General features: G+C 38.9%; 1 protein-coding gene across 1 annotated transcript in view; it reads left to right on the forward strand.

Moving 5' to 3' along the window:
- MMRN1 (multimerin 1) overlaps positions 1 to 26,511 on the forward strand; it is a 40,668-nt gene that overhangs the window by 12,498 nt on the left and 1,659 nt on the right. Inside the window, exons 2-7 of the mRNA XM_033060665.1 lie at positions 1,530 to 1,649; positions 3,798 to 3,904; positions 9,925 to 10,023; positions 13,618 to 13,791; positions 18,283 to 20,262; positions 25,951 to 26,097. Coding sequence (XP_032916556.1) covers positions 1,530 to 1,649; positions 3,798 to 3,904; positions 9,925 to 10,023; positions 13,618 to 13,791; positions 18,283 to 20,262; positions 25,951 to 26,097 — 2,627 coding nt within the window. The remainder of the gene's footprint in view (positions 1 to 1,529; positions 1,650 to 3,797; positions 3,905 to 9,924; positions 10,024 to 13,617; positions 13,792 to 18,282; positions 20,263 to 25,950; positions 26,098 to 26,511) is intronic.

Genomic DNA, 26,511 nt, shown 5'->3' on the forward strand with positions numbered 1-26,511 from the left:
TTTCCACCTCTCTTTAGGGTGTAGGACCAAACCTGAATTCTCTGTTCTCATATACAGCAAGGAAGAGTTGATGTACTGAAACAGTAGTGATTCCTTTCCCTAATAATTTCAAGTATTTTATTACCTAGCTTATTTAAGGCAAACCAATAAATTGGCCTATTCAGAGAGCCATAAACAATGACTCCAAGATTATTTTTTCCCCTGATGAAAGCTATAATGATTCTATCTCTATAAGCCAGTCTTTGTGACTGATTGTGCTTTATAAGACCCTCTTCTGGTGCCTACTTAGTTGGAAATTCAGTGTCATGAGACTTCTGCAATTTTTCAAGTTCAGCCTTTTTTACTGCACCAAATGATTTTGTAAAATCCTGTATAACCCTGCCATCCCCCCTATTTACTTAATTCCCCCCTAGCTAATGAATATACTGCCTATTATAGATTAATGTGGGATTGTGTTGATAAATTGCTTCTTGAAAAAGCGAACTAGTCTTTCATCTCTCTGATTTAATGCCTTATTTATTTATAACAGGATCTATCTTCTTACCATGTGATAGATTGCATCCCTCCCCCCCAATATCTTTTGGTGAGTGACCTTGCCAAAAGCCTCTGAAAATCACACATTTATCCACCCGCTTCTGATTCAAGGAATATCAAAATATCTCCGTGGCATAATTTCCCCGTACAAATCTGTCTTGAGCCATTATTCACATTATAATTTTGACTTAATTCTATTCTCAACTGTAGCTTCTACTCTAGCCAGATTTCAAAATCTGATTTTACAGTTTGCATTTGCTTGCAACCTCCTTAGAAATCTTAAAAAAAACAACAACAAAAAAAACCCAACAGCACAAAAAACCAGCTGCATGTACCAGCTCTGGTCCCTTGTGCTGTAGTAATCTAGAGTTTGATCATTTTGTGTGTGACTGCCTTCTCTGGATGGGCATCCAGAGGCACAGGGAAGTGTGGAGCCATGGCATGTGTTTGCTATGTGTTACTTTGACCTCACACTGCACTGGAAACAAAGTCTACCCATATTCACTTATTATTGTTGTTGTTGTTATTATTATTATTACTATTACTATTATTATTCCAGGGAAAAGGAGAAACACTGGAATGGCTGTCCATAAAGTGAAAGCTGTGGATGATTAAAAACCTCACTAAACTATCCTTTGAATTCTGGATGAACAGTTTCTGTAGCCTGAGATGCAGGTGTATTTTGAGACCTGTCATTACTGCAGTCTAGAAAAGCTTCTTTGTTCTTGAAGCTCCACAGATGTTTGTAAATTAAAATTTAAATTTGCAATATGAATGTATGTAGAGATGGAGAAATTATTATCTGTTTTCTCTGCTGAAACACAAAGACTAAGTAATTGCCCAAGGCAACATTGGCAGTTTGAGTGAAACAAACTTAATTTTTGTATCTTCTATCTGTAAATTATGGGTTAACTTTCACAATTAAGTATCATACATCATCATATGGTGGAAAATGTTATTTTACTTTTAATCATTTTACCTTCTCTGTTTTACAGAAACTGGTGTGCTTATGTCCATACCAGACTCGTGCCTACAGTTGTGGTAGACAACCTGGAAACCTTCTCATCAGGCAGAGCAAAGCCTTGCACTTGGCAAATTGGATCCTGTGCTCAGAGGTATGGAGAACCAGGAAGAAAGAGTGCTTGCAAATACTTCAGTTACAACCAAATACACCATAAATGTAAATATAACTTTAAAAATTAGAAGGGAAGGAAGTGGGAGCATGCCCTCACTGGCGCTCTCCAGTCAGTTCAAAGTCTTCGAGTCAAAGAGAGGTGCACAAAGCTTTAAAGCACATGAGGGGAAGAAAATCCTTTCTGTGCAGTTTTCCAAGCTTATGCTCTGTTGAAGCAAAAGGTTTCCCCTGAGAGGCATAAATATTTTTGTTATTATCTCTCTGCTGAGTGCTTATTTCTGGCACGCCTTTGGTCAGGCAGTGAACCTAGAGCAGTAATTGACCTGGATGGAACTTGTAAATAATACATTGGTTAAACATTCAGATTGTTCTTGTGGTTTGGGTGCCTCATTGTATTCTCCAAATGTTAGATTTCAGTTGTAAGTGGAATTGTATCTTAATTGTATTTTAATGCATGAATTTGGAAAATGGTAAGCTGAAACAGCACCAACAAAATGGTTGTAAATACATTGTAAATGTATTTTTCCCTTGACAAATTTTAAAAGTCTCTTAAAAGTCAGTTTGACTGTTCTGAGAGTTGTGCTCTAGATGGTATGGCAGAACACGCTTAAAGCTTTGAGTTAAAACTGGGAATAGAGTTTCCTTAGCATGTGGTCACTCTGAAATGCAGTCGACTGCATGGCAAAACTCTGGAGTGGATCCTGTGGTTGAAATGTTGCCAGTTTTGTTATTTTGTTTTAGTTTTTTCCTAATTCAATCACTTTAGGTCCTTGTGCTGCTCTTAAAAATAAGGTTCTACTACATAAATTTCTGAGACTCATTTACATAGATTTTTTTTTAATATGGATTATTTTTTTAAATCAGTATTCCTGATTAACTCCTTTCATGGATACTTCATTTTTATGTGTGGTTTTAGGAATGGATTATGCTAATGCAGAATAAGGTGTTTTTATTATAAGACCATCCATACAGCAAAATAACGGAGAACTCTCTTGAATTCAGATCATCTTAATCTTTATTGAGTTCTTGCTGCTGAAAAAGCCATTTCTTAGAGCCAAATCTGGCTAGGGACACATACAAAGCTCCTGCCAGCTGCTATGTGTAGTTTAATATATACAATATTGCATCCCTTGTGAAGGGATGACAACATTAACTGGAGTATAAAATATGGTGGCATTTTTTATATGCATTGGGAGGATATTTTTTGGTCTGACAGCCTTTAAATTTGTCTCTTTGTCTGGATTTATACAGGGATTGTGCATACAAAACAATTCACTAACTGTTTTACCATCATAATTTCTGAGATTTTAGGTGTTTGTGTTAGTGCTTAGTAACTTGTAATAGCGTTTGATATTAGTTTTATTTGAACTTTGTATTTAGCATCTTAAAAGAACAAGGAGAGTTGCTGTAGCTTGCTCTGTATGGCCTATTGCTGCATATTCTTTCTAAACTGAATTCTCTGAAGTTTAGAAACATAGAAGTGAAGGGGTAGCCAGGACATGCAGAATCTGTTGGAACACAGAAATGAAATTGCTGCTGCCTCTGCAGTTGCATTCTGTAAAAATACTAATGAGGCCTCACAATTATATAGCTAGACTTTCCTTTCCTTGAAGTCCAGAGTGGCATTTTTCACACTTTATTGGATTAATTTGTATAATTAAGATTATTTGTATAATCTTGTTTAAAATAATCAGAAGGGAAGGTTTCCACTGCGCACTAAATATATGCCGATGTGGTGTAAATTTATTGTGAATGCATTTTTCCACAAATTTCAAAGAAAACCAGTATATGTCAGTCGTGGTTTTGGCTCACTTTTTTCAGTTTAGTAGTTTTTAATTGTAATGTCTTCCATAAGAGATTACAGTATTTGAATTCTAAGTAGGATATTCTGGGAAGAAATCCAGATAGACACCAGGTTTCTTTAAAATTCATGCAGATAATCTGAAGGTTGCAATATTAAAGCTGTGATTGCTAATGAAACACAAACCCTGATTAGAATTCACTTTGAAATTCAAGCAGTAATGAAAGGATAGATATGCCAAGTGAGATAATGTAATGAAGTTATGGAGGTATCTTAGAGCTCCTTTTGAGTTACCTAAAATAGATTTAAATTGTTCTCATTTCACAGGTCCCAGACAACAACACACCAGGCTTACAGAATCAAACATAAAATAGTGACATCACTGGAGTGGAAGTGCTGTCCTGGGTACAGTGGGCAAAACTGCCAGCCCAAAGGTGAGTAGAGTTGTAGGAGTCTAACCTATTCACTTCAGCAAAAGTAAACAATGCAAGTTTGATCTGTGAGCAAATGGCTCCGTTGAAAACCAATGCAGTGCTTTCTGCTAATATAAAACCAGAAAAAATGCACAGTAAACTAAAATGTTTTGGGTTGTTGACTCTTGCCTGCACCTGAATTTCCAGAGCATCTAGGCAGAGTCTTTTCCCCTCTTCCACTTTAAATAAAGCTCAGAAAATCTGCAGCCATATTACATTTTGCTAAAATATGGAGTTTGCATTCAGTACGTCTCTACTTTTGACCTTTTAGTTATTGACTATTGCAGTGCTGGGGATATTAAATCCAGGTCCTCTATTAAATACTTGCGGTAATCTTCCTCTACAGCACTGTCACTCTTTTGCCTTTTGGTTTCAGGCTCTAAGAATATACAGTAAATTCACGAATACAAGCCGCACTGAGTATAAGCCGCATCTCTGGGTATTGGCAAATATTTCGTTCTTTGTCCGTAAATAAGCCGCACCTGAATATAAGCCACTCTGTCGTTCACAGCGAGGACCCGCGTGCAACAAAGTTGCCAAATACTAACAGAACCGCGGCATGGCGGGTGGTTTACTGGCTCAACTAAGGCTGTGCAGGCTCGGCCCGCTAGGGGCTGCTGACGGGGCCAGGTGGCCCAGCCCGGCGCTGACACTCGGGGCTGGCCGCCGCCTCTGGGTTCGCTCGCCCCGGCCCCGCTCACACCGCGGCGCCGGCCGGGCACGGAGAGAGCGCCCCGCTCACGCCGCAGCGCTGGCCAGGCACAGAGCACCCCCTGCTCCCACCATGGCGGCGGAGGGCGGGGGCAGAGCACTCCCCCCCTCCCCGGGCTGCAGCAATGGCGGCGCACCCCCCCCATCCCCGTCCTCCCCGAGCCGCGGCAATGGCGGCGCAGGGGCCCCCGTCGGCTCCCCGAACCGCGGCAATGGCAGCACAGGGCCCCTGTCGGCTCCCTGAGCCACGGCAATGGCGGCACGAGGCCCCCCCCGTCTCTCCCCTGGGCTGCGGCAGAGGAGGAAAGAGAGCTCTCCCGCCTCTCTCCCCGCTCCCCGTGCTGCCTGCAGGGAGCCAGGACAACAGAGTAACACTGTAACAATCGCGGAATGCCGGCTTTTACTGGCAGGTGCTTGGCTCAGCGCCCTGGCTGGCACGTCTGGGGTTGTAAATGTCAGAAAATTATTCACATATTAGCCGCCCCCGACTATTAGCCGCACTTCCGGGTTTCCACCAAAATTTTTGTCAAATTGCTGCGGCTTGTATTCGTGAAATTACTGTATTTTGTTTTCAATAAAATAATGTATCAACTTTTTTTTACTTCTCTGAATTTTGTAGTTCTTCTGCTACTCATTTCAAGAGTGACTGCATTTTTCTAGGTATTACATATCATGCCCTTTTTGACAATAGCCTTTTACCTTTGCCCTGGTGATCAACCATGTAGCATCACATTGTAGTTTTACATCTGTATAATAGCTATTCCTTTGCTGCTGGCCTTAAGCAAGCAGTCCTTGAAAAATTAGATATGGCAACAGCATACAGGTTTTAAATGAATGAATATTGCAAGAAAGGCTATTAGATGTGATAGGGAATTCAATCAGCAGTGGTAAAGCAAAGGGCTGTGATTAAAAATTAATGTAGAGGAATGAAGAAAAATCACTATTGTTCACATCCAGGAGGGAAATTTCAGTGCTAAAGAGCCAGAATCTTGGCAAGCACAAAATTCTCCTGTGCACAGCACAGTGTGGAGCCAGATATTAACAGATATAACAGAGCATGGTCAGTCAGCAAGACTGTCCATAAGCACGGATCAGGTGTTGTAAATGTTTCCTTTCAGAATAAAAGCACACATTAGCAAAAATAGATTAAAAAAAATGCAAAGGATAGCATTGAAGGGGAAGGTCACAGTTTACCAAATTGAAATGGCATCAAAATAACAGGCAAACATTGACCAGAAGAAAAGCTGTATAACTCAATTTGTAGTGGCATTTGTGTAAAAAATAAAAATAAAGGAAAGTACTGTGAAGTGTTACAGAAGCGGGTGTTACATCTCCTGGGCTCTATTTTCAAACCTCTTCTGGCTTGCTGAATAACTTGGGGAAGCCACTTATAATCTGCATAACCACGTTTACCCATCTAGAAAATTGAGATGACACTTATCGCACAGGGCCCTGGGATATTTAATTAATTAATGCTTGTAGAAGTGCTTAAAGAGATTGGGATGAAAGGTGTTATGTCAGAGAAGCTTTTCTTCCTTGCTTCTGGAATCCTGCCTCCCATGAGGAGCAGACCACCAGCACAAGCCTGCCTGTATTATTCAATTCCCATGAAGGGACGTCAGCTAATGAACTTGAGCAGCTGGGAGCCCAATAGCCTTGTCTTTCTGTGCTCTGTAAAAGCAAGGAGAGATGCTGGAAGTGCTGAGAGGGGCTCTCCTGAGCCACTGAGCCTCCCACTTGGCCTCTCCGTTGTTCAACAACAGAACTGATACTGAAGAGTTTCTGTCCCAAGGGAACCGGGGTGTCCTGACAATCCTTTAGATCCTGGAAAGGCGCTGTTAGTGTGATATGGGTAGCTTGTAGCAATTGCTAATTTAAAATGCCTTCTAGTTCAACCTCTGTCTCAGACAGAGTGAAGTCATATGGAACTATTTCAGTCTAGGCAGGAGGAACCACTTACCACCACCTGGTAGTTATTACCAGACATCTGAAAGTCATGTCTGTTAGCCCTGCTGTAACTGCTTGGTTACAGATGCTTCTCAAGGTAGTGTAGAAGTGAGAGAGATGGAAGTGATGTATTCAGATCACTCTTTCTAACCTGACCTTCCTTGTGGCAACACATGACAAAATTGGCTAAGATATGGATCCTATTCCAGCATGGACAAGGTAATTTTATAAAAAAATATCTGTGAGAGTGAAAAAAAATGTAGACATAATTTCATCTAACGACACGACTCAATATGGACAATTCAACAATTAAAACAGCATCATTTTCACCTGGGAAAATCAAATGCTTAACTGGCAGCAAACCCACTAAAACAAAAGATAATTAAATTCTGAGTTGCAGACTTCATGACGTGCCACTTTCACTAAATACAGCTTTATTTTAAGTTTCTGTGTGTGTAGTAATGAAATCCCAATTCCCTCATGAGCATTCAGAACACCGAATTATATGGTTTGGAGCCAGCAGCCGCTGTCAGCACGGAATTCCCTGGTGTGGTAGTGATGCCAGTTCTCCAGCAGATGGCTGTGCCATGTCCCATCATCTGCGTGCGGTGAGCGGCACGCAGAAAAGATGGGAATTGGCCTTGGAACACAGGGAATGGGAGGAAATTACCTAACCCCCCCCCTCTGGGAAACCCTTCAACCACTCCTGCTTCATCATTGATATATCGATTCAAAAAGAGCCAATCTCCATTTTTTTAATATTCCCTGAAATTATTTTGAGTGTTGTTTAAAAATACATGGGACAATAAATTATACATCTAGGCTGATGTATTGGATGATAGATACCTAATGTTAAATTTCTGTATGCATTACCTGTTTTTCTGGTACAACTGGAAGAACTCATTGCTCAGGATTTTGTATTGCTACTTTTTTGGTTTTGTCTGTGATGTTTTCTTATTGCAAATGGCACCTCTAAGGTGGGTCTAGCTGTCTAATTTGAATTGTTTTGTTCTGTTTTAAACTGAGCATGGCATATCTAATTTTTAAAAGGTCTCAAATGAAAGTAATTTGATGGCTATTTCTACCCTAAAGAGTATGTGTATTAGGTTTTTGGTCTGGTGCTCCCATCACACCTGCTGTTATCCAGCATCTGCAATGGGAAATCTCAGCTGTGGGAATAAGGGGCACATAGATGTAATTACCATATGATGTCTCAGAGTGATTCCATTGGAAAAGGCCTGAGCCACACTGGAAGAATGATGTAGGAGAAGCTATATTGCCAGTGACTCCTCTGAATTTGTTTCACAAATGAAAAGCCTGAATTTCTAATGCTGCTTGCAAAGTACCTTTCCTGTAGCACGATGAAATTTATTAAGTATACAATATGTGACTGCCTGTGGGTGAGGTTTGTGTGTGTCTGCATTGCTGGTTCCAGTCCTTGCTGCTGTCAGAGGCCGTGCAGTGCACTTTGGGCTTGCCCCATGGCTGGTTTGCTCTGACAGAGATGCTCTATGTCCTTGGTCTTGCAGCCATGATGTTACCTGAATATTATGTTGCATGAACAATTTTAAAGCATTTGTAAAACAAGCACACAGGGAGAAACATGTATCCTTGGAACTTTGAGTGAATAAAACTGTGAGGCAACTGATTTATTAGGGAAGATGAAAGATAAGGTGGATAGTATATATTTTAAAAAAAACGTCGTGTCTGTAGCACCAACAGTGTCAGTGAATGTATTTAGAGCAAGAGAAAGAGCAGTAAACGAAAGAATGAAAGGACATTGATCAGCTGTTCTTTATCACAAGCAAGTAACCCACTCCCTTGTCATAGATTGTATCATCACAACACCTCCGGATAAATCCTGTGTAATGAGTTGGGCTGACTGCAAGAATTTAGCTCCCGTCAATAACCATGCCACAGAAAGATAACAGAAGCTGTTGGAATTACAACCATTTGAGGATTTTGAATTTCTTACCAGGCAATTTCAAAAGATTCTATCAAGCTATTGGTCCATATGATAATTTCATCTGAGTTCCAATCCCAATTTTTACAACATCCTTAATTTACAACTTAAAGACCTTACATTGTCCTAATTGCAGTCTATTTATCTTCAAATGAACTATGTGAAACATGGAATTTCTTGATTCAGCATTTTAATCCGTTTCCCTGGAAACTGGCATTATGGCTAAAGTAGATTTTAATATTTGAAGTGTAAAATAATGTCACCCTACCCAAGTTACTCTGCTTGTACTGTACTAAAGACTAGAAATCACGTTAGTGCCACATAAATGGCATTCCTTAGACATGCTCCTCCTGGAACATTGACTTCAAAATGTTCCATGAATTGAGCAAGTATATAAAAATTGGTATCAATTTACACTAGCAAATTTATTACCTGATTTGCACATATTTTGTTTTGTTTTGTTTTTAAATAAAATGAAAACAACACCATTAAGCCTGATGGCTAGAGAATGTATGTCAAGAATATGGAAATCTCAGTTCAGTTCCCAGCTGTGTGATCAGTTCGTTACTTTTTGTGAAAAGGCACTTAACTTTCTGGATCTCAGTTTCCCCAGCTGTGATATTGAATTAATAATAATATTAATCCAGCTATTTGCAAATTGCTTTCAGATCTTTTGGGCCGAAATGTAAAATAAGCCCAGATAATCCCATCTCCTGTCACTAGAGAAAATATCTGTAAAATTGCCTCCTTTGTGAAGTTTTTTATATGTACACTAGTCATAAATCTCACATGATATTTGTTGGAACTTAGAATTTGATTATGTTTTGAAATCTATTTTTTTTTGGTGTTGCAAAAATGTAATATCACCATTGCCTTTAGTAGTAAGATTTCAATGATGGAAAATCTGTATAATCTCTCTTAAAAAGAAAAAAACCCCTAAACTAAAAACAAAAAAACAGTGGCAACAAACCTGGTTAATTTTGTAAAAAACCCCCTACTTAAATTTACAGCTGACAATCTCTGCATTGCCTTTGTACTGCTGTTTTATATTGTTCTAAAATATTCCTCTAGAATTTTTAGCCCTGTGCATTTAAAAATTTTGTTCATTATAAAGCAAATTTTGATGTTTTGATATTAGCATGAGTCCCTGCCAGTCTTGAGAAGTCTTTTATTAAACCAGCCAACACCTCCAGCAATGTGACCCCACACTACACAAAGCAGGTAAGAGTATCTGCAGATGATTAGGCTCTGGTACAGCTGGTACAGAATAAAGAGAGAAAAAATTGTTGTGAAATCATCCCAGTTATCATGTTCTGTGGTTCACTCACATCCTTTACTTTCCTTTTTCTCCCTTCTCCAGCTCAAGAACAGCAATCAGTTCTTCACAGCAACCAGGCTGAAAGTAGCAGAACTGCCAGTGAGAGGACACCAGGAGCTCTGCAGGACCCCAGTGGGCCAGGTCAGCTGTTAAAATTGCTCTCACCTCTACCCAGTCACTGAGATCACTGCAAAAACAATTTGAGGAGAGTCTCTGCCTACTGAAGGGATCTGAATGCAGTGTCAATTTCTATCAGTCATGGTGCAGTGGTTTGCTCTTCTGATAAAGATGGGCAGAATATACTGAATTTAAATGTACCAGCAGGTTAGAAATTGCAGAGGGTTTTGTGCCTAAATTAAAACCAGGGAAGTATTTGGTATAGAAATAGATAAACTATTATGTTATTGAATACAATAGATTAATTAACAGGAGAAAAGAAATAAACCAACAAATTAAGCAAAAAAAAAAAAACAAAACAAAAAACAACCCAAATAAAAGACTAGTATAGACCAGTATTGGACATAGAAGAAAATGTAATGAAGTTTTTGGCTATCTGAATATGTGATTATTGCTATACATTTTTTACAAAAAATTGGTTCTTTATTCAAAATCTATGCAAAGATGCTTCAGACCTTAACAAGGGCAGGTCAGGGGTTTTTTAAGCTACTATGTCTAGGATGATCATATAACTAAGAAACATAACAAGAGTTTAAACACTTATACCAGAGATGCTTGAGAGTATTTCTTATTGCCTTATGCATTTGCTCATTATCGTGTTGACTTTATATAATCTGGATATTATATTTTTGGAATGTAATGTCATGTGTTGTCTCTCAAAAATATGTACAGAAAAATTAGAATTGTAAGAAGTGGTCAGTAACAAAATAGGTGTATTCAAACAGTGATCTCTGTCAAGAACCTGTGATAGATGACTGCTGTGTGAAAAGCTCCTCCATATTTTGATCACTAATTGCTGAAAGCTTTGTTCTGGCAGAAATCCTGCAATGTTTGTGATTTTAAGCAGCAGCACCACACTGTTGGCTACATGTGCTGCCACATGAAGGGTGGTAATTTTTCATGGGGATAAAACCTCATTCCCCAGTCTCTGGGTCAGGTCAGAGGTGGAGTTTGGGGCTCCAAGGGCAGCCAGAGTCCTAGTTGCTGGCAGCTTTGGTCTTGGAAAAATCCTGCAATGTTCATGATTTTTGGAGGCAGCATGTGACTTTGGCCATGTGCACCTGGTCTCGATTGGTGGCCCTTTTCTACTTGAAAAATGTACTGGTGAGGAGCCAAAAAATGGCCATGATATGAAGGACTGCTTAATGGAAGCATATTCCTTGAACTTTCTTGCTACATTCCTTTTCTTTTGAATCTATTGATGTTTCAGTTATATTTGTCTACTTTGTATAACCATGATCGGTTCCATGCTGTGGCATTGTTGTCACTCATCTATTGCCCTATATCCAGAAACATCTTACTGAAGCAAATAAATAAGACAGGTTATATTCTTAGGTCTGTGTTTTGTGGTTTTAAATACCTTCTTGTGGGCTACAATGCATGCTGACAGAACAGGATGTCATAATTAGGATTGCCACAGAGTTTTATGGAGATTTACACAAGGAAGTGCTTATATGCATGCATGTGCTTTATTTTAGATAGAAAGAAAAAGAGAGGGAAAGATGGAGTCTGGCATGGAGAGACAGAATGGTATTTTCAAAAGGGAGTTAAGCTATTGTGCCTTGGTTACTGTATGAGTAACCAAGTCTCTCAGGGCTGCAGGGAAGAGGATGTTTAGTAAAGCAGACAGAGCCTATTATGAAAAAGTGAGCTTGATCAATAGAGCACTGAGACATGCCACTTCTGTTAGTAGAAATTATGGTCTGAGAAATAAATCTGAAATTGGAATCTCTAACCTCCATGTTAATTGCTTTTCATTTATTTTTAAATCAAATTGGCTCAGTCTAGAAAGAGAGAGATACCTATTCTGGCTGTTACCCCTGCAAACATGGCCTGGGGCCAGGACTGGCTGCTATGGTCTGTCATTCCATCAGCACCTGTTACGGCTCTACAGGCCAGGTTCTGCTTCCAGCTTCCACTATGCAGCTGTGCCACTTTCAGGCATAAAAACTCACTTTCAGGTTCATCTACCTTCTCTTCCTCCCTCGGTGGGAAGTGAGAGAAACCAGGCTAAAAATTAAGCATGACACCCTGCAGGTTAGTTATCAGTTTGGGTGACTGTGCATGAGCCACTAACAAATTCAAATCCCTTTTTCATAGTAGCAATTCAAGCAGAATCAGAAGTGTCCACACCTGTTTGTCTCTCACAAAGCTGCATTATGAAGACAATGGTCTATCAATGGCCTGTCTTTGCAGTGCCAGCCAGAAGAATTGCCAGAGTCTGAGAGATGGTTGAGTAAGAAACAATTTATGATCAGTGTAAGTAGATGCCTTGGGCAGAGAACACAACTGGAGATCCTAACATCTTCACCTAAAAGAGCCTTATTCTCCAGGGTCCTACTATTATGGCCTTTGCAGCCAACATACCTCTACAGAGAACATTCTCGTGGGTGCTGGCCTGCTTCATCTGCATCTGTATCTATCTTTACGTACTAGAATTTTAAAGAATACAAGTCATCAGAAGAATATGCCCTTTTGCATATATCTTCTTTGGGTTTTTTGGACCCCTGTACTTAGACATGATTTCTGATTAGAACTGTTTGCTGCCATGGGAATAGACACTGATGCTGTGATGAAAAGTGACAAAGGATCAATAGCAATACTGAGAACTTACACTAATAAATATTCATATGCAATGCTAAAGAGTCTCTTCCATAGCAGTTTATTAAGTTATAGTATAGCCCAGATAATTTGGGATAATATTTTGTATGCCTAACGTAGGCTGTTTAGGCTGAATTGTTGAAGGAGATTTTCTAGTTTTGCTTACAGGAATTCAAACATCTAATTTTACCAGTATCTTATGAAAATCCCAGGCTAAGTTTGATATCTGTCACCTGTCAAACTCAGATGGCTGAAGTCATGTGGAGTCCTAATTTTCAACACCAAGACATCCTTCACCATTACCTATCTTAAAAGCATCCATCTAGGCCTTTTTATTTCCTGAAGAGACTACAAGTGTCAAGAACAATTTGGGCAGGTTTTAAAATAAACTCAGCTTTGTAGGTTAAGCTTCTATTTTTAATGATAGACTAATCATTATTCCAAAGTAATTTATCTATTAGTTGTTTTTATGTCTTGCTGCTGTGTTGAACAAATCTTTACTTTGACCCAAACAATGGAAAGGTGTATTCCTTCAGACAGAAGCCTTGCAAATTCATGAAGTTGTAAGTAAAAATGAATGCTTTTGTGATTGTGTTAAAGGAGATTGACTAAATGAGAGTTAACTGAATACCCTGTAGGGTGCTAGGTGGAGGAAGAACGGCATTATGTTGATAAAAATGAGCTAACCATTCAGAATACTCTTGTAGAATCATAAATACTTTATAATGGATACATATGCTTCAGTAATTAGTAACCGCTGTGTTGCTGAATCTCACTAATACATGATACATGACAAAAATCAAGATGATCCACTCAAAACTAAAGATTCAGAAATGTTTCACCCACTTTTAGCTAATGTTTCTCAGTCAATTATACCTTCTCTTTTTTTATTCACTCCACAATATTTAACAATACTTGTTTTTGTTTTTTTTTTCCTCATTTTGTACCCTGACCAAGCACTCTTTCAAAAAATGAACGAGAAGATTAGCAGTCAGGAGATGAAACTGACTTTCCTACAGAAGAAGGTTGACAGCATTGCTGCTGCAATGAATGATGTGAGCAAGATGCTTTCTTCTCTGGAAGGCAAAATCAATGAAGATAAGGGCAGAGACTTCCAGTCTATTCTAAAAGGTAAGAAAAAGAAATTAATGCAGTCACTCACCCTGTTAGAGGTGTCAGGGAAAAAATAAGCTAAAAATCATCATAGGCTGTCCTATTCTATTACTCAACACTTGTAGAGAGAACTAATTTTTAAAATTTCATTTCAAAAGAGAGGAACTTTTTTATTTCAACATTTGCTATGGTGTCTTTCATAGTGACAAAAAATTTGTGTTCTGGGGGGCTTCATCATCTACATGGTAGCTTAAGTCACTATCCAGGCATTTTCATTTACTTAGAGCATCTGCAAATATTCTTATGTCTGCTTTTGTTTATCTGGCAGCCACTAAAGGATGTAGTATTTGTTTTGCTACCAAGTCTAACTAATATTCTTTAATACATAATTCACACACACAGGACAAACTGTAAGGAGTTCTGTGGTGGTTGTATTTACAATACAGCAAACATTGTGCTGAATAATTTGTCCCTGATCCTATTAGGCTATTTTTGATAAACACCTGTACTCATGTTCAGTATATGAGAAAGGCACAACTAGAGATCAGGAGCTTGGGCAGATCCTCACCAGCAGAATTATGCCTCCATTTGTTGTGAATCCTGCAGCAGGATCTGTGTGTTACCCAGATAAAAGTGTTGCTTAAAAAGCAGATTCAGACTGAAACTTTGATTTCCTCAATATGCAGTATTTTTCTCATTTTTCAGGAATATTTCCCAAACCATATTTTATACTTCAGAATCCAGAGGACTTTTCTACTATTTGAAAATAGAACAGAGGTTCTGGAGTTCCTTACATTGAAATAAAACTGAATGAAACAATAAGTGATTTTGCATCTCCCTCAAATTTACCAAGTTGGGTCCCATTTCTTGTATTTTCAGTCCTCTGTCTCCTGAGCTGTTCCTGCCACATGCTAGATGGCTCTCTTGTATGCAAGTTCATTCCATCTCTTGATCGGTGACCTGCTCTCACCTCTCCAGATATTGCTAGATGGCATTCTTGACCTTTGGGTGCACATTTAATTTGTCTTTGAATGTTTTCCATTTCCCTTCTGCTTTCTCCTAGTTCTTTTTTTTTTTTTTTAATTTCACTCGTTCTAGCTGTCATTTTCATGCTAGCCTAAGAGGTGTTTTTCAGTGTGGTATGTTTCTGCTTCTGCCCTCCCTATCTGTATTTCAGGCTTTAAGTCTTAATTAAAATGTGCTGTTCAAAACCCCCGCTTCTTTGAAAATGTTCTTCAAACCTTTATTGTTTTTACCTGCAATGTTTTATACCTGCTCAGAAAAAATCTCAAGCTCATGTCCCTTTTTTCATTTATCTTCTCAATCTATCTCCTAATAAAGTGGCTCCAATGAAAAAGATGCTATCAACTACATTCCTTGGCTCTAATTGTGAGCATTCCAACATAGGTTATTCTTGGCTTCTACATAAGTAAACAGCAGGAATGAGGAAAGGAGGGGAGAAAGAAAATGTTAGTGTGTCTATTGGCTTGTATGTACAATGACAAATGGCAACTGCAGTTTCTGTCCAGGAAGTATCAGCCAGTTGCACTCAAATACATAAAAACCATCCTAAAGTAGCAGGACCTGAAAGGACCTTCCATACTGTCCTGTAACACTGGACACTCTGCCTTGCTAAAAATTACTCTTAGAAGGTCACCTAAAGCAAACCACAACTTTCCCAGTACCACTGCCATCCTGAAGCAACTTGCTTTTGAAGCACATTTAAGTCTGTAGTTGCTTCATACTATTCTAACTTTTTCCTTCTTCATCTACTTCTCCATTTTCTTCCTGTAGTGCCAGGTTCTTTGCTCATAGTCCTTACATCACCTTTTTTCTTATCACAGAAATTGTAATGTTCTACCCAGCTTTGTATCAAGGTTTCTTAGGAGCAAGGCCTGATTTTGTGACCAAACAATTCAATACAGTTTAAAAAGTCTTTAACTCTTGGTTTCATGTATGAATTTGGTGACACAAATATGTCATCTGTTGATACGGGACAACACTCACTGGAGTAACTGGTATGCTCCTCTATTTTGCTAGTGAAACCTGTTGTGCATTTTTAAAAATGCTTTCAGTACTCGGGAAACTGTTCCCATTTGTTACTTAGGGAAAATAATTTTGTGCTATTTTTGATTTAAGAAACTCTGCTTACTTCGTGCTATTCTTTTCTTCCTCCTTTAACTCCATACTTAACACCTTTCCTCTTCATTATTAAACACAGCTTTCCTTTTCATTATTACAATGTACACTCCTTTCAAAATGAACTCAGTAATGAAGTGTTAATCACTTCCAAGTCAGAAATGTCATTTGCAGCTACATATATAACCCCAATTCACTCTCCTGTGTATATACATTTATTTTGCACATTATTCTTCAAATAATTGAAACTGCAAAAGAGTATATGTTGACATAGAGTAATTACACCCGTTGGTTTTCTGCCAGGAAGCTAAAATTAAAATTTATAATCTCATAAAATGTGCAAGAGATCTTTAACATTCACAGGTAGTTTTGGACCTTTCTATTTCAAAATGAGCAACAGAGAAATTGAGTTACATCCATGAGTGCACACAAGTATTTGCAGCTCAAGCTTAGCAATATGCTCAATTGTCACCAAGTTTGGGTCAGGTCCTTGTGTTGACAAGTGTGCTCCCATAGCCCCTTGCTGCACTTTGCTTATGAGCTACTCAGTTGTCCTAGCCAGAAAGCAGGGTAGAGAGAAAACCAAAGCTATCTGGTTTATCAGTTTATCCCCTGGTAATGGGAACACCTGAAAACCAGAGCTGAGCTCCATACTCTCACTATCCAACTACATGGAGCTGGAATAGCAGAGAGTGAGGCTGGCACCTTCTTGGCTGACACAGAAAGAAAAGGTTGGGATAGAACCTCTGGAATGCTTCTTTCAGATGAATGGTGTGTTACCAAGATTTGTTGCTGAGATGAATGAATTTAATTGATTCCTCACAGAAGGTTTAGAGTAATCTTGGTTCTTTCCACAGCCATTAAATTTTTCTTCACAGCTCGTTGTGTCTCTTAGAGCACAGAACACTTATCAGCATCATGAGGTAACCAGATCAAATTATCACTTGGAATGTTTTTTCTAATGTCAGTTTTTAAACTTGGTTCAGATCTTGGTTTTTCCTCTCAGCTGCCAGGACACCTTTATTCTCAGATATTTCAGTGTGCACATACATATGCACATTCATGTACATGCATCTGTCTACTCATTGACTTGCTCTTTAGATAGTGAAGAGGAAAATAATAAAGGTAATCTCAGTATTATTACTGTTGTTGGGACCTCAGTTGATAATAATGGAGTTTAATTCTTAGGAAACTTCATGCTAGATCTCTGATGTGGCTCTTTCCTGGACTAGCAAACTTGGGTCTGATTTCCTGATGTTTTACTGCACTTGCTGAGAATGTACCTTCAAATAAGTTTTCAAAACATGCCTCAGTGTTTTAGAGATGAAAAATAAATTCCAGGCTGTAGAATTAATTGAGAAGAAAATGGAAGAAGGGATAATTTCTGCCTTTATCAATACAGTTTTAATCAGAGAACCCGTGGTCATTGAGGCATTGAAGAGGTTGAAGAGTTTAATCATTATATCACAGTCTGGCTGCAAATGTTCATAGGGTTTATGAAAATTGAGCAAAGAATGCTTCAGTGTTTTAGTTGGACAGAGGAGCTACCTTTGGAGAATAAATTAATAAATTCCTTCTAATCTCACACCAGAGCAGAACTAATGCTCTAATTGATTGATATATATTATGCTGAACTCTTTTATGCCAGTCTTGACCTCCCTAAGGCTATATGGGAAACATTTTCATGTTGTCCATGGGGGCAGAATTCCCACACATTTACTTCAGCCTAGTCCTTTTAAGGATTAGAATTCCTAGGAGTTATTTAATGAGTTATAGCATGCAAGACTTAAAGTTTCTACCTTTAAAATGTCTCCATTTTGCAGCAGTTGTAGTGTTACTAACTTAAGCCATTCAATAAGCCTATTCTTTTTATTTTGCTTCCTTCTCACAATGGTGTGTTGCATCATCGCCTAGCACATACAATACAGTAGGAAGGTAATAATCTATGCTTTCATTTCTTGACCATGATGTTGAAAAGCAGAATTTTTTGCCTTACTTTCCTAGTGGAGAAAGGACACATCATTTCTTATGAGCAAGCCACAAAAGCACACAGATTTCCTCCTTTCAGTGCTCAGAAATAGTTTAGGTAAGAGGTCAAAATTGATACCACATGTAGAGTTTACCCTTCCAAAATACTAGCAAAAGTCCCACAGATTTCAGTAGAAAAAGGGATGAATCCTCAAACAGCATAACTGTATATAAACTGTAAGCATCCTCCACATTCTTCAGCTAAATATTTTGCTCTGTGTGTAGGTAAATTTGGGCAGGGATGTGTGTTTCACCTCTGTGCAGTACTGTGTTTGTTCACATTGTGGGAAAAACTTACATGTTACTAACACAGCTGATTTGATTGTCTTCTTTCCCCCAAAGGTCTCAAATCCAGAAGTATTAATGACTTAATCAAAGACATGGTTGGAGGACACTTTCAAGTATTTCAAGGTGAAATGCAAGAAACCATAGCTCAAATTTTCAAGACTATGTCTAGTATGTCAGGTGACCTTGAAAATACAAAAGAATTAGTCAAGCATCTGAATGAAACCCAAAATAAATTTGCTCAGGAGAAAGATAGTGGGCCAACAGAGCTTGACATTCTGGAGCTGAAGAGTCATATGGTGCAGATGAGAGAGGAAATGGCCCTCACTTGTGACAAACCTGTGAAAGCTCTACAAGAAAAGCAGAAATCCTTGGAAGCTAACTTGGAGCATCAACAGTCAAGAAGTGTAATTTATTATCAGTCTTTAAATAGGACCCTTACTGAAATGAGAGATGCTCATGAACAACTGCTATCAGCTGAACAGTTTTCAAGACAGAATCTCCCCTCAGCAGATAAAGTCATGGAGTACAATGTTACAGAGTACATGACCACACTGCATGAGAAAGTGAAGAGACAAGGCATGATGGTGCTGGAGATCTATGATGATTTAAGAGTCCAAGACAGCAAGATCAGCAATCTGAGTGTTGCACTGGAAATTCAGAGAGACTCTGTTCTGGGGGTCTGTGATGACATGATGTCAGAGAGCAGGACAGATTTCCAAGCACGGCTGGCAGCAGTCCAAGAGAGTGTGATTGTTCTAAACAAGAGTCTCTCTGATGTGTTCCTTCCATTGGGCAATAAGATGGAGAGAATGAATGAGCAAATTAATGACTTGTGCTATGACATGGAGATCCTGCAACCCTTGATTGAACAAGGGGTACCTTTTAGTCTGACTTCAGAGTATGAACAACAACTCCAAGCTAAAGAATTCAAAGAGAAACTTGAAAACCTCACAGTCATGATTAACAGAATGAGTTCTGCAATGAAGGAACTTTCCAAAACACAGGAAGGACTTAAAAATGAATCTCAGGCTTATCAGGAGGTGTTTGAGAGTCGTGTTAATGAATGCTCCATGGAAATAGAGGATGGATTAAACAAGACCATGATAGTAGTAAACAATGCTATCGATTCTATTCAAGATAATTATGTGCTGAAAGACATGCTACATGCTCTAAGAAATGAGACTGAAGTTTGCTGTGGCAGAGCTGAGAAACTGGACAGCCTCCTGGCTTTTATTCCCCAGTTCCAACAGTTGAATGAATCCCTCCAGTCACTGCTTTATAACAAGAGATATGAAATTACGTCACAAGTAGCATCATCTCTTTCTGATCTTCCATACAAGGAGTCTGACAAAAGTGTCCTCCGCAATTTCAGTAGAGTTTTCTATGTTTTAAACAATACGTCACTGAAAGTGGAAAAGCAGCAACAAGATATCAGCCGCCTGGAAGAAAAACTATTGGACTCTGTAGAGGGTTCAAAGGACCATGAGGTTCGCCTCCTGAATGTTGAGTCAAAAATTTCCAAGTTTTTGGCAAACAACTGTGCCTCACTAAAACAAACCAAAGCTGCCACAACAGAGAAAGAACAGGTGGTCTCACTGCAGCTCCAGGCACTGAGTTCCAGGATTAAGGCCCTGGAAGCCAAGTCGATCCGCTTCTCAAATGTCATTCCACTTGTGAACAAGACTGCTCATGAGGCCTGGGGGCTGTGCCAGGATGCCAACAACAGCATCCAGAAAGTGAACACAAGCATACCTGTGCTAATTAAACTGGCTCAGCCAGATATCCCCCTGCTGCAGACAGGCCTCAAGGAGCTCATTGAATCTGTGTTAGAAGTAAAAGCAGGAGCCATTTTGACGAATTTAACCCAGCATGTTGACATATCGATGATAAATGCAATGAACAATATCACCAAACTTCAGAAGCAGCTGAAACCAGTTCTAAAGAAACCGCCCCCAGCAAAAAAAGTGGGAGGAAATGCCACCATGAGCCTGGCAAGCCGAAGCCAGAGAAACACAGATAATGCAATAGATCCAGGTAATGCATTTTACTGTACTAAAAATCAAGGTATGTTTTATAAAGACTTATGTAACCATTGTGATGAACTGAGTGGCAGAACTTGAGAGTAAATAAAAAGTCTAAAGACTGCTGTAAAGTGTGCATCAGAGGAACTTGAGATTAGTCTTTTGCTTACAATACAATTTATTTTGCTTGTGAGATTTTACACTCCATTTAATTTTCCTTAATACATTCCCTTCTGATCAGTTAAAGATATATATTCATGCACACACACACTCAGCTGAGAACCTGACCTTTGAAAAGTTCCTGACAATTCAGACAAAATCTAAAGAACAAGAATTTTATGCCTGCATCTCAATTAGCGATTTCAGTAGGAAAAAATGTATGCAAGCTGGGAGAGAAATATGGAGTTGCATCAGTACTTTGCAGTGTCAGCAGGGATGAAAGGTATTAAAAACCTGATGCAAGTGAACAAAAATTACTGTAATGAGGCTTTTGTTGGCTCCTTCAGGACTTCATTGAGAAGTGTAGTTAGTTACAGCATGTGTTCCTGAAAAAGCAGGAATCCAGCCAATAAAGTAAATTTGGCTCCAGTCCACCTGGACAGCAACTCAGCTAAGCAGGAGCTGCCATTCTTAAAAAGGAAGTTTTGAGTGTGATCTGCTTCTGAACTTAAATTCAAATACCATCATGTTAAATGAATTATGAATGAATTCACAGAAGTACAAACTCTTGAGTTGTGACTTCTGCAATCATACTTCAGTGAGATAATGGCTTATGGAAACAAAATTTCTGGCACAATACAGAAAATGACGAGCGAGTGAATGACTTGAAATACTGAGATGACTCTAATTCACATTAAAGTTAGACAGATTTCTTAATGACAGAGACACGTCCAGATACTCGTGAAGATCCGGACCTGAATATTTTCTGTAAAATGCTCTTAAAATTATGGACATTTCTAAACCAATACTTGGTCCCCATTGCAAGCATATGTAGAGATCATAAGAGCTATTACTCTTGTTCATGTGCTAAGGCCATGGGCAATCTCCTTTTCCCTCTCCATGCTTTTTTCCTTGCTTTCCACTTTTCTTCTTCATCTCTTCCTGTCCTAGGGAAACCATTTCTTAATGATGAATGGAAAGGATCCTTTTTAAAGCCATAATCCCATGAGTAGCTTGGTTTCTGATGAAAGTCATCCCTACTGAGGGATTTCAGTCCTTGGTTATCTTTTCAGTTAGGGAACGGACACAGCTACTAGAGGAGGTGATCACATTTAATGCACAAAGTAATTTTAATATTTTGCTATTCAAAATTGTGATTCTTCCTCAGTCATTTTTGTTTTATGTCTGTTACTGGCACTGCACAGGATGGAAATTCAAAATGTTTGTTCAAAACTGAAATTAAGAGAAAATAAGAGATGTCTTTGATCCTTCCCACACCATGTACTTTGTTGGAAAGTATCACTAGTGTTACCTGCCTGAAGCACAGGAAGGTGCCACCTTCTCTGGTTTTCACTCCATGCTGACGAATTAATGTTTTTCCCATTTATTATTTATACTCAATTTAACAAATAACTTGCTTGGTGGCATTGGATATATGCTTACTTACAGAAAGTGCAGTTCTTTGCAGATGTTGAGAAGCCTTATTTTTATATGAGGTTTCCACATAGCAAGGTTTATGCTGACTTTTCTATTGGTAATGAGATTTTGTACTTAACAAATTTCATGCCTAGCAAAGCCATACATTATATTTCTGTAAGTTAAAGAAGCAAGACCATTACCCTAATTAACAAATATCCATCTTCTGCCTGGGTAGATTTTACTTCTCCATGAAAGCTTTTTCTTGCAATTTCTAGGACACCACCAGATATTTGTGCTACCTCTACTAAAAATTCTAGAAGAAATTCTAAGGTATAATTGGCTAATTATAAAACGTATTTAATCTTAGATTGACTTTTTCAACTAAAAAAAATCTAGAAAGAGGTGAATGACAATTTTCATTGACTCCAATATGTTCAATATTTAAACCTACCCTAACAGATTAGGGTTTTGCTTTAATGTGTTCAGGATTTGACCCTGAGGAAATACTTTGCGAAGCAATTAGTTGAAAGCAGAAGAAAGCAATGTGAGTTTGCACTGCGTATGCAGGGACATAAAAATTTACAGACTTCCCATATTGTGGAATGAGCTAAAGAAAAGTTCTGTGTCAAAGTAGAGGCTGCAATACATGTATGAGGAGTGAAAGTACCAACACTCCACCTGATACTGACTCTAACAGCAAACCAGGGTTGGACAGAGTGGATAAAAAAATGATGTCTTAAGACACCTTCAGTATCTAAGAGGAGAAGACAACATTAAAATATATATATTTTTTAATATGCATATATACACACACAGTAACTCTTAGTTTCTCTTGGGTTTGGGTTATGACTGGTCCTACTTTCCAATGCACTGTTCTCCTACAGAAATGTGTGATGCAGTTGAGGGCAGTTTAGCTCCGTTTCCATTTTCCTCTTGCTATTAGTGCTGTTCTCTAGGGAGTCTAGAGGCTGCTGTCTTTTCCAAATGTGAATGTGCTCTCTTGTTGCATGTCTTGTATTAGTTGTGAGTTTTGCTTTATTCAGATTATCCCACCCTCCTATCAACATGAATAACTGAGAGTAAAGCTGTGTTCTATTTATGTATTTAAACAGTGCATATGTGTCAGAGGTAGTTTCATTTCATTCTCGCTTTGTTTGTGTCTTATTTTGGATTTTATTTTCACAAGATTTCTAAATCCTGACAGAAATGCAAGCTTCCATTGTTGCTCTATCATCAAAGCCTTAATTTCCAGTGAAATTAACCGATTCAAATGTTTTCTATTTTGTGTTTTAATTGCACTAATGAGATAGTTATTCCAGTTCAGCTTGGTGACATACACTTCAAATTTGCATATTTACTCTTTAGACTAATGGGTTGATGAAACTGTTGTGTTGTTTTTAATTTAGTGAGCCTTAAATCATCACACTGGAATTAGAAAATACCTCTGCGTAATAGAGAAACAGAGTTGCTAGAGTCCAAATAGCTCAGATCAGCCCTGGCATTCTGCCCCACCCAAAACTGGAGAGGACAGCTCTCTCCTCCTTGCTTTTTGCCCACTGCCTGAGGGTGCTAAGACAGGTAATTAATAACTATAAGCTGGCAATCAGTTTGACCCTGTGCCAGCAGGGTGGTTTAGTAGATTCCCAGGTTCTTCCAGGCTCCTAGGGCTTCCTGAGAAGCAAGCGCTGATAACTGAATACTGAGAATATCTTTTTAGGTTACCTCCTGATCAGAAGAATTCCAAACTGAACTACTGGAGTCAATCCTTTCCATAAAGAGACCATTAAATTGCTGAATATTTGTTTTGTTTCTAACAACACCCCAGTAGATACTAACAGATCTTCATTATTTGTTTGAGATTTGTTTGCACAGCATTGACTGTCTATTTCCCAAAAGAGCTTCTGGCTGTCTGCCCTCCCAGAGAGTAGAAAAACTGAGCATTAACTGGCTCTTCTCATTACTAGTGTACCAAGTGTAATTAGCAACTACATTTTATTCTTTGGTAGTAATAGTGACAGTTTAAGCCTGCAATTTATAGTCTCTCTCTTTTACTCATCTACACTACTAAGTTGTGAAACATTAATTAGCAGTAAAATATTTGCTTTAGTAGGAGATCCTTTCCTAATCTGAACCTTCTAACATCTTTACCCCAAGGAGATAACAGACAGAGTGTCTCAGCACACCCTTTAGCAAGAAAAGAGAAAATACTGGACAGAGGAGCAGCCTCAGACAGAAATTACAGCAGAAAGATGCTAGTGTAGAATAGTTACATAGAGATTATTGGCACAGTGGAGATCTGCAGTATTTGCCTCTTGCTCTGAAAATCCTAATTTAACTCAAGCCTCCACACAATTTCTATTCCAGCAAATGGAGGAGCTTCCCTGTTGCTGTTAAGCAGTTCTTCACTGCGAGGGTTAATTTAATGTAGATAAAACTCTGTCTGAATTTGAATTAGCTCCAAGGTTAAGTTCAGGTAGAATCACCCCACAGCAGACTTCCAAAATATTAGTCTCAATCTCATTATCATTTCCTTTTAGTGATCTTTTTCCTGTTTCTTGGGTTTACTTCTTGTTTATGCTAAGTAGAGGCCAATTACCAGAGAGACTGCTGTGTTCTTACAGGAAGCTTTTGTATTTTGTGAGTACGATACAGTCAGCACAATCAGCTGTTTTCCTTCCTTTTCTGCTTTCCTTTGACACTTGATAAACATGTGGATGCTTGGTAAATATCAGTGAAATGTTGTGGGTGCTTGGTAAATGTGAGTGAAAAATAACTTCAATGAAGGACGTAGAAAAAAATTATCTGAGAAGAAAACCATTATTTTCTCATGTCCAGTTGCCTGTGCTGTGACCCCAGTCATGACAGTCCTAAATTGCTTTATTTCAGGCATTACAGAATAGACATTATTTTCTGTGAAAAGAATGACTGTTGTGTTAATAAATCCATATGCTGTATCAGAGGAAATTCAAGTGTCACTGTACAATGTGCCTCAGCATTCTGCTCAGTGAACTAAAATATCGCACAGAAACAGTTTGCCTTAATGCAGCAGTCTGTGAAATATCTGGTTGGGAAAATGAAGATAACACTGGAATTGCTGAAATATGTATGTGAAATCCAGGTCAGCATTTTCCTGGCAATAACTAGATGCTTTTATGCAAGACTTTTTCAGTTCTGACCTACCAACCTAGATTTACCATAACAGGACTGTGTGGAGTTCTCATCCCTAGAGTTCTGCTGGTAATTCCTGGCAAAGAAAAGGTTTGTTTTCTAGAATATCTGACTTTTATTGGACCAAACCAAGAGAAAGAAAAAAAATATCATTTGGGGACACTTTGCATTCAGAAATTTTCATAGCAATATTTATTTTTTTAATGTGACCCAAATTTTCTCCCCTCAAAAAACTGCTACGACATTGCATTATTCAATTACACTTCGTAATTACTGTTTCAGAGCTCAGCAGCACTGGCTGGACAGATTTCTCTGCATTGGCTGAGTGTAATTTGGCCAAGTCATACCTAATTGGGAGCAGAGGCAAGGAAATCCTCAGTGAGGGTACTCTGCAAAGCTACCTGTTTGGTATAATTTTTCTTGCTTGCAATCCAAAACTTCTACAACAACCTGGATAGATATACTGGAATCAGGGACTTATTTATGGACAAGTACTGGAAGTGGCTGGGATAGCATTTAGGACCTTTCATCACCAGGAGCCTGACTCTCCTGCAGTGTTTGTTATGTGCCTGGGTGAAAAATGTTGTAGACAGAACAGTCCAACCTATACACCAGCAGTACAAAATCTCTTCTGGTACACCAAAGGATAAGATGGCTCAGTCGAGAAAGAGCTAACTAATCTTTGGAGGATTTTCTTTCTTACTGCATGTACCTGACCCTCTGAGACCTCAGAACTTCCAGAACTTCCAGGTAATCTTGAATATCTTGGAGGATAGCTGAGGGTATGCTGTGTTCAGGTAAAGAGGGAGGCTGGACACAAACTGAAGTTCACAAAGAACTTCAACAGAAATTGCAAATTGACAAGGAGTCTTTCCCAAAATACTGCATACTTGGGAAGTGCCACTGTCATGAGGTTACAACTGAGGCTGTTGGTTTTCCTGGCTCTCTTTCACAGGGCAGTTTTCAGCGTGTGCCAGCTCCCCATGCCAGAATGGAGGAACCTGTGTCAATGACAGACTGGGGTTTGTCTGTGCCTGCCGCCACCCCTTTGGAGGAGTCAACTGTAGTGTGAAGCTGGTGAACGACAATTCCCTGAGTGTTGGCAAGTACAGGATTTAGCAATACAGGATCAGTCCAGGCCTCTGCCCCAGGGCCTAATTACGGAGCATTTGCTGGTCAGAGGTCACACATTTCACTTTAATGAGTGACAACTCAAGCAGCAGAGTCCTGTGTTTTGATGCTGAAGACATCAATCCCCACGGGTGGCTCGTGATCTCTTTTTTTAATATGACCAGATGATGGGATTAAATTGGTTTGGGACCTGCCATAATAGCTGGAAAGCTCCCTGCTGAAGTGTGCAGTGTGGGAGGGTGTGCAGTAGATCTATTCGAACATGACATCATGGATTTTGAAGGGGGAGGTAAAATCACATCACTGGGAAATGCTATCCTCAATGCAGCCATAAATGTTCTACAAATATCAGTAGCTACCAGGATGTGTGGGACTGTGCCCTCAA

This window comes from Catharus ustulatus, chromosome 5 (genome assembly GCF_009819885.2).
Source record: "Catharus ustulatus isolate bCatUst1 chromosome 5, bCatUst1.pri.v2, whole genome shotgun sequence".
Classification (NCBI taxonomy): Eukaryota; Metazoa; Chordata; class Aves; order Passeriformes; family Turdidae; genus Catharus; species Catharus ustulatus.